This window comes from Sus scrofa, chromosome 7 (assembly GCF_000003025.6).
Source record: "Sus scrofa isolate TJ Tabasco breed Duroc chromosome 7, Sscrofa11.1, whole genome shotgun sequence".
NCBI lineage: Eukaryota > Metazoa > Chordata > Mammalia > Artiodactyla > Suidae > Sus > Sus scrofa.
In genome coordinates this window covers 37,316,502-37,331,921 of record NC_010449.5, presented here as the reverse complement: position 1 = coordinate 37,331,921, position 15,420 = coordinate 37,316,502, and the positions used below count along the sequence as shown (strand labels likewise).

At 43.0% G+C, this 15,420-nt stretch overlaps 1 protein-coding gene across 4 annotated transcripts; it reads left to right on the top strand.

Moving 5' to 3' along the window:
* Positions 2,676-13,578, top strand: MRPS10 (mitochondrial ribosomal protein S10). 4 transcript variants are annotated; one of them, XM_005665997.3, is made up of 7 exons: positions 2,676-2,809; positions 7,021-7,085; positions 7,178-7,247; positions 9,318-9,454; positions 10,686-10,794; positions 12,149-12,238; positions 12,702-13,578. In XM_005665997.3, exons 1-7 carry the CDS (start codon positions 2,762-2,764, stop codon positions 12,783-12,785), a joined length of 603 nt encoding a protein of 200 aa, XP_005666054.2. In that variant the 5' UTR covers positions 2,676-2,761; the 3' UTR covers positions 12,786-13,578. The 4 variants fall into 4 exon arrangements, with proteins under 4 accessions (XP_005666054.2, XP_003482233.2, XP_005666053.2 ...); XM_003482185.4 differs by having other exon boundaries at positions 2,677-2,809; positions 7,175-7,247; XM_005665996.3 differs by having other exon boundaries at positions 2,689-2,805.

Genomic DNA, 15,420 nt, shown 5'->3' with positions numbered 1-15,420 from the left:
ACCCCCAAGGGAAGTGTTTAACTTTTCTGTTTGAGCTGGAAAGGCCAAGTATACATGTTTGCTTCACATTCCAACACACATTCCTTACATATAACACAGATCTCCTTCTGGGCTGTTTGGGATCATTACTTCCTCTGCTTGTGTAATTTTATTTTTGGCAGTCTTGCCATCTCTTTTTTTTTTTTAACCACTTTTTTAAGATAGACACATAAAATGCTATGCATATTTTTTAATACAACTTGATGCATTTGGAGACAAGTGTGTAACCACAAAACCATCATGATCGAGGAGAAAAGGCGTCTTTTACAACAACAACTGGTGCAATCAAAATATGATTCAACTTAGAAATAGTTGATGTATACACTTATTTTTCCTGGATCTACAGCAAGATGGACTTGCATCAACTCTCTAGAATCATTTGATCTGCTCATTTACATTAGGTCAGGTTTGAAAGTTTAGGTCATAGGGAAGAGATCCATAATGGACTGGCCAGGCTTCAAAACGCTTTCCATACTAATAAACTAAGAAGTTTTACATGTCCAAACAAAAACAAACAAAAACCCACTGTCCATGCCCATACATCATACCAAAGGGCCCTGTCCACAGCCCCACTGTTGGCAAAACCTGGGGTTGCTCCTCACAATGACTCCCACCTTGCTGCCAACTAACTGGACCCCAAGCTATTAGGTCCATAGTTGGTTTGGTGACACGGGACATGGTTTAGGCCTGAAAAATAAGGGGACTAGGGAGTTCCGGCCACGGTTCAGCGGAAACGAATCCGACTAGGAACCATGAGGTTTCGGCTTCAATCCCTGGCCTCACTCAGTGGGTTAAGGATCTGGTGTTGCCGTGAGCTGTGGTGTAGGTTGCAGATGCAGCTCGGATCTGGCATTGAGGCTAGCAGCTACAGCTCTGATTAGATCCCTAGCTTGGAAACCTCCATATGCCCTAAAAAGACAAAAAAAAAAAAAAAAGAAAGAAAGAAAGAAAAGAAAAGAAAACGAAGGGACTATACCCAATTCCCACACTTCAGAGCATGAATGGAAAAAGCTGGTGAGCCAAAAGCAGCAAGCAGTGACCACAGGCAAGGCAGAATTCTGAGGGAGCAGAAACTGTAAACAGAGAAATCCCATCAATAAAGAGACCATGTTTGGCCTTAGGGATGGAGAGGACATCCAGTCCCTAAAGCTGCTCCGAGCCCACTTTTCCAGTTACAGGAGCAGTTCAGGCCACATACATGTTAAAAAAAATAAATAAATAAAATAACTCCTTTTCTTGCAGGAAGTGGGGACGTGGGGAATCTCTAGTCCTCACATCCAAAAGAGACTTAAGAGACTGGAGCTTACTGAGGTCAGCTGGAGGGGTGCAAAGGGCACTGAACTAGGATTTTTTTCTTTCTTTTTAGGGCCGAACTCAGCATATGAAGGTTCCCAGGCTAGAGGTCTAATCGAAGCTACAGCTGCTGGCCTGCACCACAGCCACAGCAACGTGGGATCCGAGCTGTGTCTTCGACCTACACCACAACTTATGGCAACGCTGGATCCTTAACCCACTGAGCGAGGCCGGGGATCGAACCTGCATCTTCATGGATGCTCAATTCGTTTCTGCTGAGCCACAATGGTAACTCCGGAACTAGGATTTTTGATGATGGTCATTGGTTCAGCTGTAACTAACTCATCATAATGACTTTGAGTCATTTCACTCTGGGCTTCGGTTTTTTCACCTTTTAAATTAGGATAAAATGTATGTATTCTTGTGAGGATCAGATTAGATAACACACGTAAGATTGTTCTCAAGCTGTAATGTCACCATCATTGACAGCTGCAGAACTGTCACCCAGCTGAAGCTACTCAAGGCAGAGACGGGCTGAAGAGCCCTGGAAGAAGCCGCAATAGAGTTGCAGAGCTATGGGAAAACTCCTCTGGCTAAGAGAGACCAGCCAATTGTGAATGTCACAATTGAAAGACGTAATCCGGTTCCGGAAGGGCCCCTGGATAACCTGCCAAGACTATGGCTATTACAGACATCATCACTTAAGTACAACCTCAGGTCGTTCCTCCAGGGCAAAATGAGCTAAGAGACCAGGAGCTTTGGACCACCTGGCCAGGGAATCGTTAAACCAGTGACATCATGACTCTTGACTCTACAATTCAGAAATGTCACAAGACAATGACTAATCCCAGCTGTTTTGCTCTTCCTCTTAAAACAAAACAAAACAAAACCCACCTAACTCAAAGACCAAGTTGGAGTACATCTAAGGCTTGTCTCCCACTCCCTTGCTTGGCGCCCTGCAATAAATCCTTACTTTGGAGCGAACTCCCGCTGTCACTTTGGCTTTCTGCGGGCCACGGGTACACAAGCGCTTCGCTGCGTCATAACGGGAAAATAAATCAACCATTAATCCACTAACTCAGAGATAACATTGTCAATATATCAGCTGACATGACATCAATATATACTTTTTTTCCAAGCATGTATTTGTTATGTTTGCCTCCAACAAAACAGGAACCGTAATTTGAAGAGGGAAACGCTGGCGGAATTCAGTATCCCTCCAGGTACCAGCTGAAGCTTTACCGGCCCGGCTGCGACCGGAAGGAAGCTGGCTGTATTCACAGTCCCACCCTCAGAGAGCGTAGGATCACGTCTCTATGGTTGTTCCTGAGCCGGAACACAGGGATACACTCTTTCCTTTTGCGGAACTCTATGGTCAGAGGATGGCTCTGTGACCCCGGAAGCGATCCCGGGAAGCTGGGGCGGCAAGATGGCGGCGCGAACGGCGTTTGGGGCGCTGGCCCGGCGTCTCTGGCAGGTACCGGGCGCGCTGAGGGTATTAGGCGGACTTACGGATACAGTTGCCTCTATGTCTGGCCGTCGCGTGTCGTTCTGCCAATCTGGAGCCCTCCGCGATATTTATTCCTTATCTCAGCCCGTTGTTTGCAGGGAAGGAGCGAGAAAAGGGCTGATGTTTTGTCGAGTTTCTTTTCATAGGATAAAACGTAATGAGTCAGGGCAACAGGAAGAATCAGAGTGTCAAAGCTGTAAAGAATATAGGACAGCGAAAGTTCCAGACCCGGCCTTTCACATTTGCGAAATAAACCGAGGCTCAGAACAGGCAGGAAGTTTCATCTCTCTGAAATGAGGTGGCATGAGACCTTTGACGCTTCCCGCGGAACCAGACTGAGATACCTTGCTGATAGCCGGGTTTCTGAGACTTAGATGAGAGTCGCTGAAGTCAGAGGAGTTGGTTGGATAACCTCTGCTCGGTTCTTTGGAGAAAGAAACAAAACCTTTAGCATCAGTTCTCAAGTTAGCCTTAGCACCCCTTTACACTCTAAAAATGGTTGAGGACTCCAGAGAGCTTTTATTTTTGTGGGTTTTAGCTGTGAATGTTTAGCTTACTGGAAATTACAACCAAGAATCTTTAAAATGCGTTTTCCTTTAAAAATAGCGCTGGGAGTTCCCATTGTGGCGCAGCAGTATGGAACCCTACTAGCATCCATGAGGACGCGGGTTGGATTCCTGGCTTCGCTCAGTGGGTTAAGGATCCAGCGTTACCATGAGCTGCAGTGTAGGTCGCAGACGGGGCTCGGATCCCGCTTTGCTGTGGCTGTGGTGTAGGCCCTCAGCTGCAGCTCCCATTCAATCCCTAGCCTGGGAATTTCCGTATGCTGCACCTGCAGCCCTAAAAAGAAAAGTAAAAAATTAAAATAACACTAATAAACTCATTACATGTTAACGTAATTAATCTTTGTATGGGGTACAACTAGATTTTCCGAAACAAATTTAGTGAGAAGAGATGTTTTTGCACATCTCTGATTTTGGCTTAATAGAAGACAGCTGGGGTTTCACAGCAGCTTCTGCAGTCTGTTGCTATACCACAGTGTCTGGAAAACTTCACTGCACACTGGTGACAGAATGGCAAAGTTGCAAATAACGTCTTACTATTATTATGGAAGTAAGTTTAATCTCTCCAGCCCACAGTGAAAATGTCCTCGGACCAGAATTTAAGAACCAGTGTTTTTAAGAAAAGGCAGGTGGTGTTAGAGATTGAAATTTTGAGCTATTTTTAAGACACAGTTACCAGACTACAGCTTACGCCTTCAAAAAAAAAAAAAAAGGAGGGAGTCCCTGTTGTGGCTTAGCTGTAACAAACCCGATTAGTATCCATGAGGACGTGGGTTTGATCCCTGACCCTGCACAGTAGGTTAAGGCTTCAGTGTTGCCGTGAGCTGTGGTGTAGATCCTGACACAGCTCGGATCTGGCGTTGCTGTGGCTGTGAGGTAGGCTGGCAGTTACAGCTCCCATTCGACCCCCAGCCTGGAAAATTCCATATGCCTTAGGTTCGGCCCTAGAAAGACAAAAAAGAAAGAAAACTTAAGAACTTCCTAAGATTCATTTGTAGGTTGAACAGCACATTAGGCTTCAACTTTTTAAAGCAGGGGTTTATACCCGGAGAAGATGCCTGGGAAGTGTTGTATTCCTTAGACCTGAGGTCCTTCTGCAGAACCGGATTATTGGGGTGGCCACTGGCATAAATGTGGGAAAGGAGTTTTCTTTTACTGCCTTGTATTGTGTTTGAATTCCTTTCTTTATTTTTCCCCCTTGATCCAGGGGCGATTGTGAAAGTTTCAATTTGCGTCCATCTCAAGTAAAGAAGAGAGGAAGGACAATAAGCTAAGAATAGACTTTTAAAAACATACTTAGGTGACCCTCAGCTGTTTTAAGTTTCATTTGTAGTAAACTGTTATTCTCATCCTCAAAGTATATTTAAGGATTCTGGGAGAGCTTTTGTGACACAGTGGGTTAAGAATCTGGTGTTTTCACTGCAGCAGCCTGGGTTACTACCGTGGCGTGGGTTGGATCCCTGGTGAGGGAATTGCACATGCTGTAGGCGCAGCCAAAAAAGAAAGAAAGAAAAAGAGAGAAAGAAAGGAGGAAAAGGATCCTATTGAGCTTTTCCAGTTTACACTTTTATTTTTATTTTATTTTTTTGCCTTTTAGGACTGCACTCATGGCATATGGAGGTTCCCAGGCTAGGGGTTGAATCAGTGCCACGTCTGCGTCCTACATACACCACAGCTCACGGCAACGCTGGATCCTTAGCCCACTGAGCAAAGCCAGAGATTGAACCCACATCCTCATGGATCCTAGTTGGGTTCGTTAACTGCTGAGCCACGAAGGGAACTCCTCAGGTTACACTTTTAAATCTCAGTGGCAAATTACAAGTAATATATGGAACTATAGGTTTCCTACAACTATAGGTTTTGTTCCACCAGGGGGAGCTGACAATAAAAGATTTAGAAAGGCTGGATTGTTGCACTATGAGGAACAGCAGTGATAAAACATGAGTGTAAATTCTGGTATGTGTCTCAATTTATTTATAACCTAGTTATCCCAGCCAAACCAAGACATGCATATGCTGGGAAATCTTCAAAAGGAAGGATACCTTCAAATTCTTATTCCAACTCTTTTTTAAAGTTTTTTTTAAAGAATGATTTCCCTGTGCTCTACCGTAGGTCCTTGATGATTATTTAACATATGGTAGGGTGTATATATTAATCCAAAACTTCTAATTCATCCCTCTTCTCCATGTTTCCCCTTTGGTAACCATAGATTTGATTTCAAAATCTTTCCGACTCTTTGACTGGCCAGCAGGGACTTGCTGTGTAGTGTAGGGAACTCTGCCCAGTATTCTGTGATGACCTATGGGAAAGGATCTGAAGGAGAGTGGATGTGTGTACATGTGTAGCTGAGTCACTTGTACAGCAGAAACTGTCACAAAATTGTAAGCCAATTATACTTCAATAAAGCGTTAGAAAATGAAAAAAAAAAATCTCCCAACTCTGAGTCATAAACTAAATTATAAAGACAATTTTAATGCTTAAAAATATGTAAATAAGTATTATATTGAAAAACATTTAATCTGTAAAAAATAATGGGCAAATGAAGTCACACTTTTTTTCCTTCATGTCTGCACATTTAGCTCATAGCTGTTCTTTTAATGTGAGGATTTTTTTTTTTTTTTAAGTTCTTATTCCTGAGCTTTAAAAGATAGTTTCAGAGTTCCCATTATGGCTCAGTAGAAACGAACCCAACTAGTATCCATGAGGATGCTGGTTCCCTCCGTAGCCTCCTTCTGTGAGTTAAGGATCCTGCATTGTTGTGAACTGCAGTGTAGGTCACAGACATGGCTCAGATCTGGTGTTGCTGTGGCTGTGGTGTAGGCTGGCAGGTGTAGGTCCAGTTTGAACCCTAGCCTGGGAACTTCCATGTGCTGCACCTGAGGCCCTTAAAAAAAAAAAAAAAAAAAGATAAATGATAAAGAGTCTCTAGTATTTTGAGAATCCTTTTTGATTATTAACTCTACACCTCCTTTTTAAAAGTGAAGTCTAGGAGTTCCTGCTGTGGTGCAATGGGATCGGCAGCATCTCTGGAACGCTGGGACTCAGGTTTGATACTTGGCCTAGCACAGTAGGTTAAGGATCCAGCATGGCCACAGCTGTGGTGTAAGTCACAACTGCAGCTTGGATTTGATCTCTGGCCCAGGAACTCCATATGCCACAGGACCGCCAAAAAAGGAAGAGAAAAAGAAAAGCTAATTTGACATTTTAGTTACCCCAATATCTGAAATAATGAGATAGCCTGTTATTTGAAGCATCTTTGGCATCTTTTTTTTTTTTTTTTTTTTTTGTCTTTCTGCCTTTTCTAGGGCCGCTCCTGCGGCATATGGAGGTTCCCAGGCTAGGGGTCTAATCGGAGCTGTAGCTGCCAGCCTACGCCAGAGCCACAGCAACGCGGGATCCGAGCCGTGTCTGCAACCTACACCACAGCTCACAGCAACACCAGATCGTTAACCCACTGAGCAAGGGCAGGGACCGAACCCGCAACCTCATGGTTCCTAGTCGGATTCGTTAACCACTGTGCCACGACGGGAACTCCCCATCTTTTTGTTTTTAATGGAAACCGTGAATCTTTTGGGGGTTGACTTTAATTCTAATACGCATCCCCCTTTTTTTAAGGGTTCAAGAAATTTTTCTGTAAGCAGTTCCAGGAGCAGTACGGCCAAAAATGGTGGCTTTCTTCTGTAAGTATATAATTGGATGTGTGAAATTGAATAAGAAAACGGAGTCTTAGTGCTGTTTTACTTAGGTTTCTCTTTGTTTCCGCATGTAGCAGCACCACTATGAAGTGGGTACAGTTTTCAAACCTACACGTTGATGTTCCCAAGGATATGACCAAGCCTGAGGTAGGTACTCTGTATTTCTTGACATGGGAAGCTACATAAGCAGTGAATTTGCATCATTATTCTATTTGGAGCTGTTTTCCAAACACTTGATGAATTAAAAAATGTTCTGGAATACTGGTGCACGGGGCACCTGAGGAGAGTGTTCTGATGTCCCTGAGTGCTGCCAGTCTCTGTCAGGCTATCAGGGTAAGTGTTAATTGAATCGATTACTTATCCCAAATAACTGTGGGAGTGAGCAGCCTTTTGCTTTTAGCTCAGCATAGAGTGGACAGTTGTCATACTTAATGATGCCAAATACTTGGTTATCATGTTACAGAAACATTTTTTTCTGGTAGCCTTCCAGTCTTTGTTTTCATTTTAAGATACCGAGCCTGGACCTGGATAGTGCTTTCTTGTTCACAGGGAGAAAGAGCATCATCACAAGTTGGGAAAATCCAGGAGCAGCTGTGTAACCTTGTTTCCTTTGAGTGAAAACCATGATTCCACCAGCCCAGCTTTCATGTTAATTGTAGTTTAAAAAATTCCTTACAAGTTCCAAATGCTTCCAGTTCCACCCCACAAAAGTAATTCCCTTTCATAGTTTTGTACAAATCCTTCTAGACCTTTGTCTGTATATATATGTCTGTGCATGTGCACACCAGAGTGGAATTGGGTTCCACCTAAAGGACTGCTGGTTCAATGTTTGCACTTGGTAGATACTGGACATATTTCCATGAGGTCTCCAGCTCAGACGCCTGTGTGAGCCAGGCCTGTAAGAAAAGGTGACAGGATGACAGTGACAGGCTTGCCCTTTATAAGCAAGACAGCTGCTACACTAGCCACTTGTTGACATGTGGGAAATCAGGCAATAATGTCAGATTGTCAAAATTTTCCACACTAAATGAAATTCAGATTTTTATTTTATTTTATTTTATTTTTTTGCTTTTTAGGGCTGCACCATGGCATGTGGAGGTTCCCAGGCTAGGGGGTGGAATCGGAGCTACAGCAGCTGCCAGCCTATGTTACAGCCACAGCAACAGCAGATCCGAGCCATGTCTGCGACCTACACCACAGCTCACAGCAACGCTGGATCCTTAACTCACTGAGCGAGACCAGGGATCAAACCCGAAACCTCATGGTTCCTAGTCGGATTCATTGCTGCTGTGCCACATTGGGAACTCTGAAATTCAGATTTTTTTTTTTTTTATGCAGAGTCTTTTGATTTTTAACATTTGTAACATTCAGAATATCTTTAAAACCCTGTAGAAACCAACCAGATCACTCTTTGGGCTATATTCCTCCTCCCTTGTCCCTCAGCAGATAGAATATCAGTATATTCTGTCTCTTTGGAGAGCTTGAGAATGAATGTCTAGCTTCCTAGTCAGTAAGTAGATCTTCTTTCAGGGACAAAGTAATTTAACCCTGAATCATTGGATTAGTAATATAAATTACTGGTTTACTGGTTTGCTGGATGAATGAAGCGAAGATAATTCACCTCTTGGAATAAAGTCAGAAATGTCAAACCCATTATTTCTAAGATCTTTAAGTTATAGGGTGGAAGAAGTAGAAGTTATATTTACAGTCAGTGTCATAACATTTTAATGAGAAATGAGTAATTTTATTAGGGCAGGCAAAATAAACGCGGACACAATCTAATGAGAAGACTATGAATAGCAGTGGCTCGCCCTTGTTTAACAGTGCCTTATAATTTATAAACACTTATGTCCCTGCTTTCTTATTTGTTCCAGAGAGAAGTATTGTGAGCTGTAGCGCGGGTACTGTCCTGTTTATATAGAAGAAAACTAAAGTGCCATGAGATTAGATGACTTGTCCAGTGTCACTCAGCTCGAAGTGGCAGATTAATTCTCAGCCCAGGTCTGCTGACCAGGCTACTTTTATTAACAGACCCCAAAGTCCTTTCCCGTGGTGAATTTGGGGTTCAATAACTAGTAAACTCGAAGGTTCCATTGGTGATTTTGTAGGTTGCTTGAAAATCCTTTTGATTCAACCTGTATTTTAGTTAAGTTTTCCAGTTATAAATATTAGAGGAACTGTGATCAAAACTTTTCTTTTTGATTTTTGAAATTGTAGATAACCATTTCTGATGAACCAGACACATTATATAAGCGCCTGTCAGTTTTAGTAAAAGGCCATGATAAGGCTGTTTTGGACAGTTATGAATACTTTGCCGTGCTTGCTGCTAAAGAACTTGGCATCTCTATTAAGGTGTAAGTATGGACTTTCTTAATCTGATCTTTCAGCTGCCGTAACACAATCAAGCAGGAAAATGGTGCCAGACCCAGCTAGGTCTGAGCTCTCAAAGTAGGACACAGCCTCATCATGGGGAGCATTTAGAATTGTGATGTTACCCCAAGCAGGATCATTCCTTCTTGTCTACCAGCATTTTTATTTTATTTATTTTTTTATTTTTATTTTTTGTCTTTCTGCCTTTTCTAGGGCCGCTCCTGCGGCATATGGAGGTTCCCAGGCTAGGGGTCTAATCGGAGCTGTAGCTGCTGGCCTACGCCACAGCCACAGCAACATGGGATCCGAGCCAAATCAGCAACCTACACCACAGCTCACAGCAACACTGGGTCGTTAACCCACTGATCAAGGCCAGGGATCGAACCCGCAACCTCATGGTTCCTAGTTGGATTCGTTAACCACTGAGCCACAACAGGAACTCCTACCGGCATTTTTAAATGCTAGGATGGGTGAACAAGGAAAATGAGGGAATCCTTTCTCTAGAAATTGTGGAGACATAAGGAGGCCCAGAAGCCCTCGTGTCTGGATCGCCATGGGGCAGGGAGGCAGACCTTTTGGGCCTGTTGGAATCAATGGTCTTTGCTATTATAGCCATTGTCAGAACCGCCTTAAGAAACACCACTCACCTAGAACTTTTGTGCATGAGCAAGGCGAGCCTTGACGTCACTGCAGGGTCCAGTACAGCTGCAGCTCCTTCTGATGTTGAACAAGGCCCCTTTGGGGCTTCGCCACCCCTGCCTTCTAACAGAGCTGAAGGAACCCACACATTTCCCGTAACAGACAATAGTTGTGTGATTATCACACATGGCAGAGCATTACAACTGTGTCAACACACGGTGCTGCTCCTCACAGTTCATGTATTTGGTCATTGTGGGACCTCAAGGGTGTGAAAACTGGTGATGCGTGCACGTGTTTGTGTGTGTGCATGTGTGCATTCACTTGCATGCCAAGGCTTGTTTTTAGATCTATGGCAGATGGTCCTGTTGCTGTCTGCAGGTTTATTTTGGCCTGAGCTTCATGACAGGAGTTGTTAGAGATGAGAGTCTTGACAAATGGAAGTCGTTAATGGTAGTTAATGCCTATAATTGAGCGTGAGCCTGACCTACAAAATTGCGGAATCATGCTTTGATATCAGTGACTCAGGTTTGAACATCACTTAGCTTAAGTATGTTGCTTTGCCCATTAATTTTCCAGACATGAGCCTCCAAGGAAAATAGAGCGATTTACTCTTCTCAAATCAGTGCATATTTTCAAGAAGCACAGAGTTCAGTATGAAATGAGAACCCTTTATAGATGTTTAGAGGTAAGTTTGTCTCAGGCATTTTTTAAATGCCCCAAATGTCACACTAGCACTAGCATCATAACTTGCCTTTAACCCTGGCTGAGTGGACTTCCAATCCGTCGGCCCACGCCTGATAGTGTGGAAAGGGTAAATGTCTGTTTGTCATGGAAGCAGCATGAGAGGAAAATCAAACTCAAGTAAAGCCATCCTTCAGAGTAGTTCATACTTTAACTCAGTAATACAGACTAGGGCGACTAATTTTTATACACTCAAGCTAGCATTGGAATAAGTGTTGCTTATATTTGGAAAATTCTGGCTAAGTTTTCACTCAGCTCTAGCAGGTCTTTTCACTGCTCGCTGGATTTCCATGCCTGTGATGGGCGCATTAAGGTTTTTATTCATTGGTTATCATTCATTTGGGCAGCTACCCATTTCCTCATAGCCTTGCAGTTAAGGAAAACTAGGGCTCTGGAGTCACACAGCTAAGTCCAGGTACTGGCGTCTCCTGCTGTGTGACTTGTGCCCCCCCTCCTCCCCCAGAGAGTGGAAATGATAATAGTCTCTGTCTGGTACGGCTAGTGTGAGGATTAAATGAGATATTTATCTGAAGCACTTAAACACTTGGTCACATAGTAGATGATTGGTAAGTGTTAACACTGGTAAATTTTATTTTATTTTTTTGCCTTTTGTCTTTTTAGGGCCGCACCCGCGGCATATGGAGGTTCCCAAGCTAGGGGTCTAATCGGAGCTGCCGGCCTACACCACAGCAACGCAGGATCCACCACGTCTGCAACCTACACCACAGCTCATGACAATGCCAGATCCTTAACCCGCTGAGCCAGGGATCAAACCTGCAACCTCAGAGTTCCTAGTTGGATTCGTTTCCGCTGTACCACGATGGGAACTCCAGATGGGTAATTGTTAAAACAAGTGCTTTTGCATCTTTTTATATGAGAAGTATGTTGTAGGCATTAAGGATACAAATACAATGAAGATGTTATCCTACCCTTAAATGAAAAAGAAAAATCAAAAATCACCTTGCCATGGAACACACAGAAAATCTGACTGACTCTGTCTTATAATTTAGTCTTTTGTTTCTTTTGTTTTGAGGTGTTTTGTGAAACTCTTCTTAGTATACTGTTTTGATACTGTGCTTGCCAGCTGGGTTCTGTGAAGCCCTGGCTTTAAGGCATTTGGGAGGAAGGGGCATGGGGCCGTGCTCCCCTCAACTAGCTCAAATCAAGGGTCTACACTTTTTTCCTTTCAAATTCTGATCGATTTCATAGAAGAAAAGATTCTACTACTACAAAAAAAAGACCTTAAAATTTTGACTTTAACAGTGTAGCATGAACTGCTTTCATGTTTGAAATTTTAGTTAGAACATCTCACTGGAAGTACAGCAGATGTCTACTTGGAATATATTCAGCGAAACTTACCTGAAGGAGTTGCCATGGAAGTCACAAAGGTATGGCTTGAGTTCCCACCTCTGTTGGAAGGAGATCTGTGTTGTGTTGCTACATGGCCCCTTGAGTCTGGCTACTAGGTGGAGGGGAGGACCTGGAGGCAGTTGCTTCGGTGGTTAGGGGCAACCTGTGCGGTGGTGGCAGCTCAGCGCACTGCGGCCCTGCGGCCCACGTCCTCCTGGTGCCACCTCTGACACCTCCCTTCCTCTCAGTGGGTGTCTAGACATGGGTTCCACATTAACTGGCGTTCTGTGGAGAGTGCTGAGGATCAGACGGGTTATACGTGTGAGAGTGTTTCATGTACCATCGAGTTTCCTTGCCTCTGTGTCAAAGCCCTGCAGCAAGATGAGAGGATAGAAGAGAAAAGTCGAGAGGACTTGAGGGAACAGAACGAATAAATCCAGTTTGTGGCTGAGGAGTTCACTTAAGTCCATCCACGTTATAATTTTGTTTTTCTCTCTTTAGACAAAATTAGAACAATTACCAGAACACATCAGGAAGCCAATCTGGGAAACAATGCCAGAGGAGAAAGAAGAGAGCAAGTCATAAAGTCTCAGCGCCACCGCTTGTTCCGGGGTGTGCAGTGAGGGCGGGCCAGACCAGCGTGTCAAGGCAGGGGAGCCCTCAGCAAAGACAGTTTCGCGTCCACCTAACTTCTCCTAAGGCCACATACCCTGACCAGTGGAAGCAGGGGTTAGAACTTGGGTGACACATTGGACTATTTTATCTGTTCTTTTATACATGTCACTGTTTCAGTTCTGATGTTTAACAAATGCCAGCAAACCTTTTGGACCACTCTGTACCAAGAGTCAAATTCATATTTGTTATTCTGCTGTTGTTCAATCATTAGTTTGTGGTTTATATTGTTTCATTCATCTGCAGGTGTTTCAGATATTCCTCACACATTTTTATTCTTTCAAAGTACCTACAAGGAAGTTTTGATTAACTTAACCCTGAGCAGTTAAAGTTTTTGATACTTACCTTAGTTCAGACTGGCAAATGCTAGTTTGGGGGTGGTGACCTCCAAATTCTCATGTAAACATTACATTCTTAAAAATGGGTGTACTTTGCAGGAGAGCAAGCTCATTTATGGCATGTCCTGAATTCTGCTGTGGCCCAAACCCTTACAGGGCTGTCTAGAAGGGTCACCAACATGGAATTTGAACATTCATGAGATTACTGCCTGAATCATTTCATTCATCCTGTAATTTATTTATCCAGCAAGCTTTTCTTATGTTAACTCTGCACCCAGCATTCTAGTAAATACCAAAAATTGAATAGAAATAATGGCTTTTGAAAATTGTGCAAGGCACAAATAAATACTTTTCCTTATTAAGTTCCACATTGATAAGGCCTCTTTCTTTGGGTGAACAGCACTGTTTTTGTTTGGAGATGTCTGCTTTTCCATGAAACTAAATAGTAGTTAAAACTCTGAAAAAGGCACGACGACAGTGGGCTGAAACTGCTGGTGAATCAACCCCAAGGGAGTGATTCCTTTCCTTTTTACAGCAGAATCCGGTCCATGTCTTCTGTGGTTTCCTTCACATCGCTGGGGTGGTTACAACGTCTCAGTTTTTCCCCCCTTAAATCAGAGTCCCTGTCCTCTTTTCCCAGCCTGCTATCAGGTGTGCATGTTCTGAATGTACACTGCTCGTGTATCAGACTGACATTACTGTAATTAACATGAAAAGAATGACAGCCTTGTGCCCTGTGACCTCATTCTGTTCACAGCTCTGTTGGTGACTTTGTCATTCACAAATGCCTGATGAGTGCTTAGCCCTGGTCTAAGCTTCAGGGTTAAGAACCAGTCATGGGAGTTCCCGCCGTGGCTCAGTGGGTTACGAACCATGAGGATGTGGGTTCAATCCCTGGCCTCACTCAGTGGGTTAAGGATCTGGCATTACCATGAGCTGTGGTGTAGGTTGCAGATGTGGCTCAGATCTGGTGTTGCTGCCAGCTGTGTTGTAGGTCAGCAGCTACAGCTCTGATCCGACCCCTAGCCTGGGAACTTTCATATGCTATAGGTGCGGCCCTGAAAAGACAAAAAGAAAAAAGTAAAACAAGAGCAATATAATGGTAACTATATCTAGCAAAGCAGTAATTGTGACTCATTTTCACTTTAGAAGAAATCCTCAAATACAGATCCACATCTAATCTTTTTTTGTGCTTTTTTTACAGACAATCATTTATTATAATAGGGTGACTTCTGCATACACACCACCAGTGGCTCTTCATGAGAGCACTTTTAAAGGTGTCTAGGAGTTCCTAGGTGGCTTGGCAGTTAAGGATCCAGTATTGTGATTGCTGTGGCTCAGGTCAGTGCTATGGTATAGATTCAGTCCCTGACTGGGTAGTTTTGCATGCCATAGACATGGCCAAAAAAATTTCTAAAAAAGGTGTCCATCCATTTCCAGCTATTTTCAGACCGAAGTATCCTAAAAACCAGATTATTTAGGACTTCAAATTATATATTAAAATCTTGTTTTAAGATTATATATATAAATAAACTACATATACAATAAAAATTAGTGATATTTCTTTGACATATTTAAAGCCTATTCTTGGTATAAACTAGGTAAGTTTATTTTGATAGACTGAGAAAGTTTGTGGGTTTTTTAAAAATTGGGCCTTCTGAGTAAACATATATTCTGAAAATTAGAATTAATGTCCAAGTCTCACTTCCTTTTTTTTTTTTTTTTTTTTTAATATTACGGCTGCATCCACAGCATGTGGAAGTTCCCAGGCCAGGGATTGAAACTGAGCCACAGCTGCAACCTACCCCACAGCTATGATAACCCTGGATTCTTTAACCCACGGTGCCACAGTGGGAACTTCCCAGTCTCACTTTCTGTTCGTGGTGGGGATGGGAGGTGGGGAGAGAAAAGTGGACCTGATGTCAGGAGAACCAGAGGGCAGGTAGGAAATGAGATGGGTTTTTTTTTATTGAGGTGAAGCCCAGAAATGCTCGTTATTTTTCTCTGATCTGAAGTATATTTTCTTTCCATAGTAAGTTAAATAGTTTAAGGTCTGTTTTAAATTATTGGTAGACCTCTACAGATTAAACTCAGTGTCTGGTTTCAGTGCTTTCAAAGAAAATTACTTGTATATCAAGTCATTAGTCTATTTTCTCTTTATTATTATTACTATTTTTTTGGCTGGAGCCATGGCATGTAGAAGTTCAGGG

Bases quoted from the DNA above. Each gene is read 5' to 3' on its own strand.
- MRPS10 (XM_021098698.1), top strand. From the start codon at position 2,704: ATGGTCAGAGGATGGCTCTGTGACCCCGGAAGCGATCCCGGGAAGCTG. The intron at 2,806-7,020 runs GCAGGTACCGGG...CCTTTTTTTAAG, and splicing joins GCGCTGGCCCGGCGTCTCTG to GGTTCAAGAAATTTTTCTGT. The intron at 10,795-12,148 runs GTAAGTTTGTCT...TTGAAATTTTAG, and splicing joins CCCTTTATAGATGTTTAGAG to TTAGAACATCTCACTGGAAG.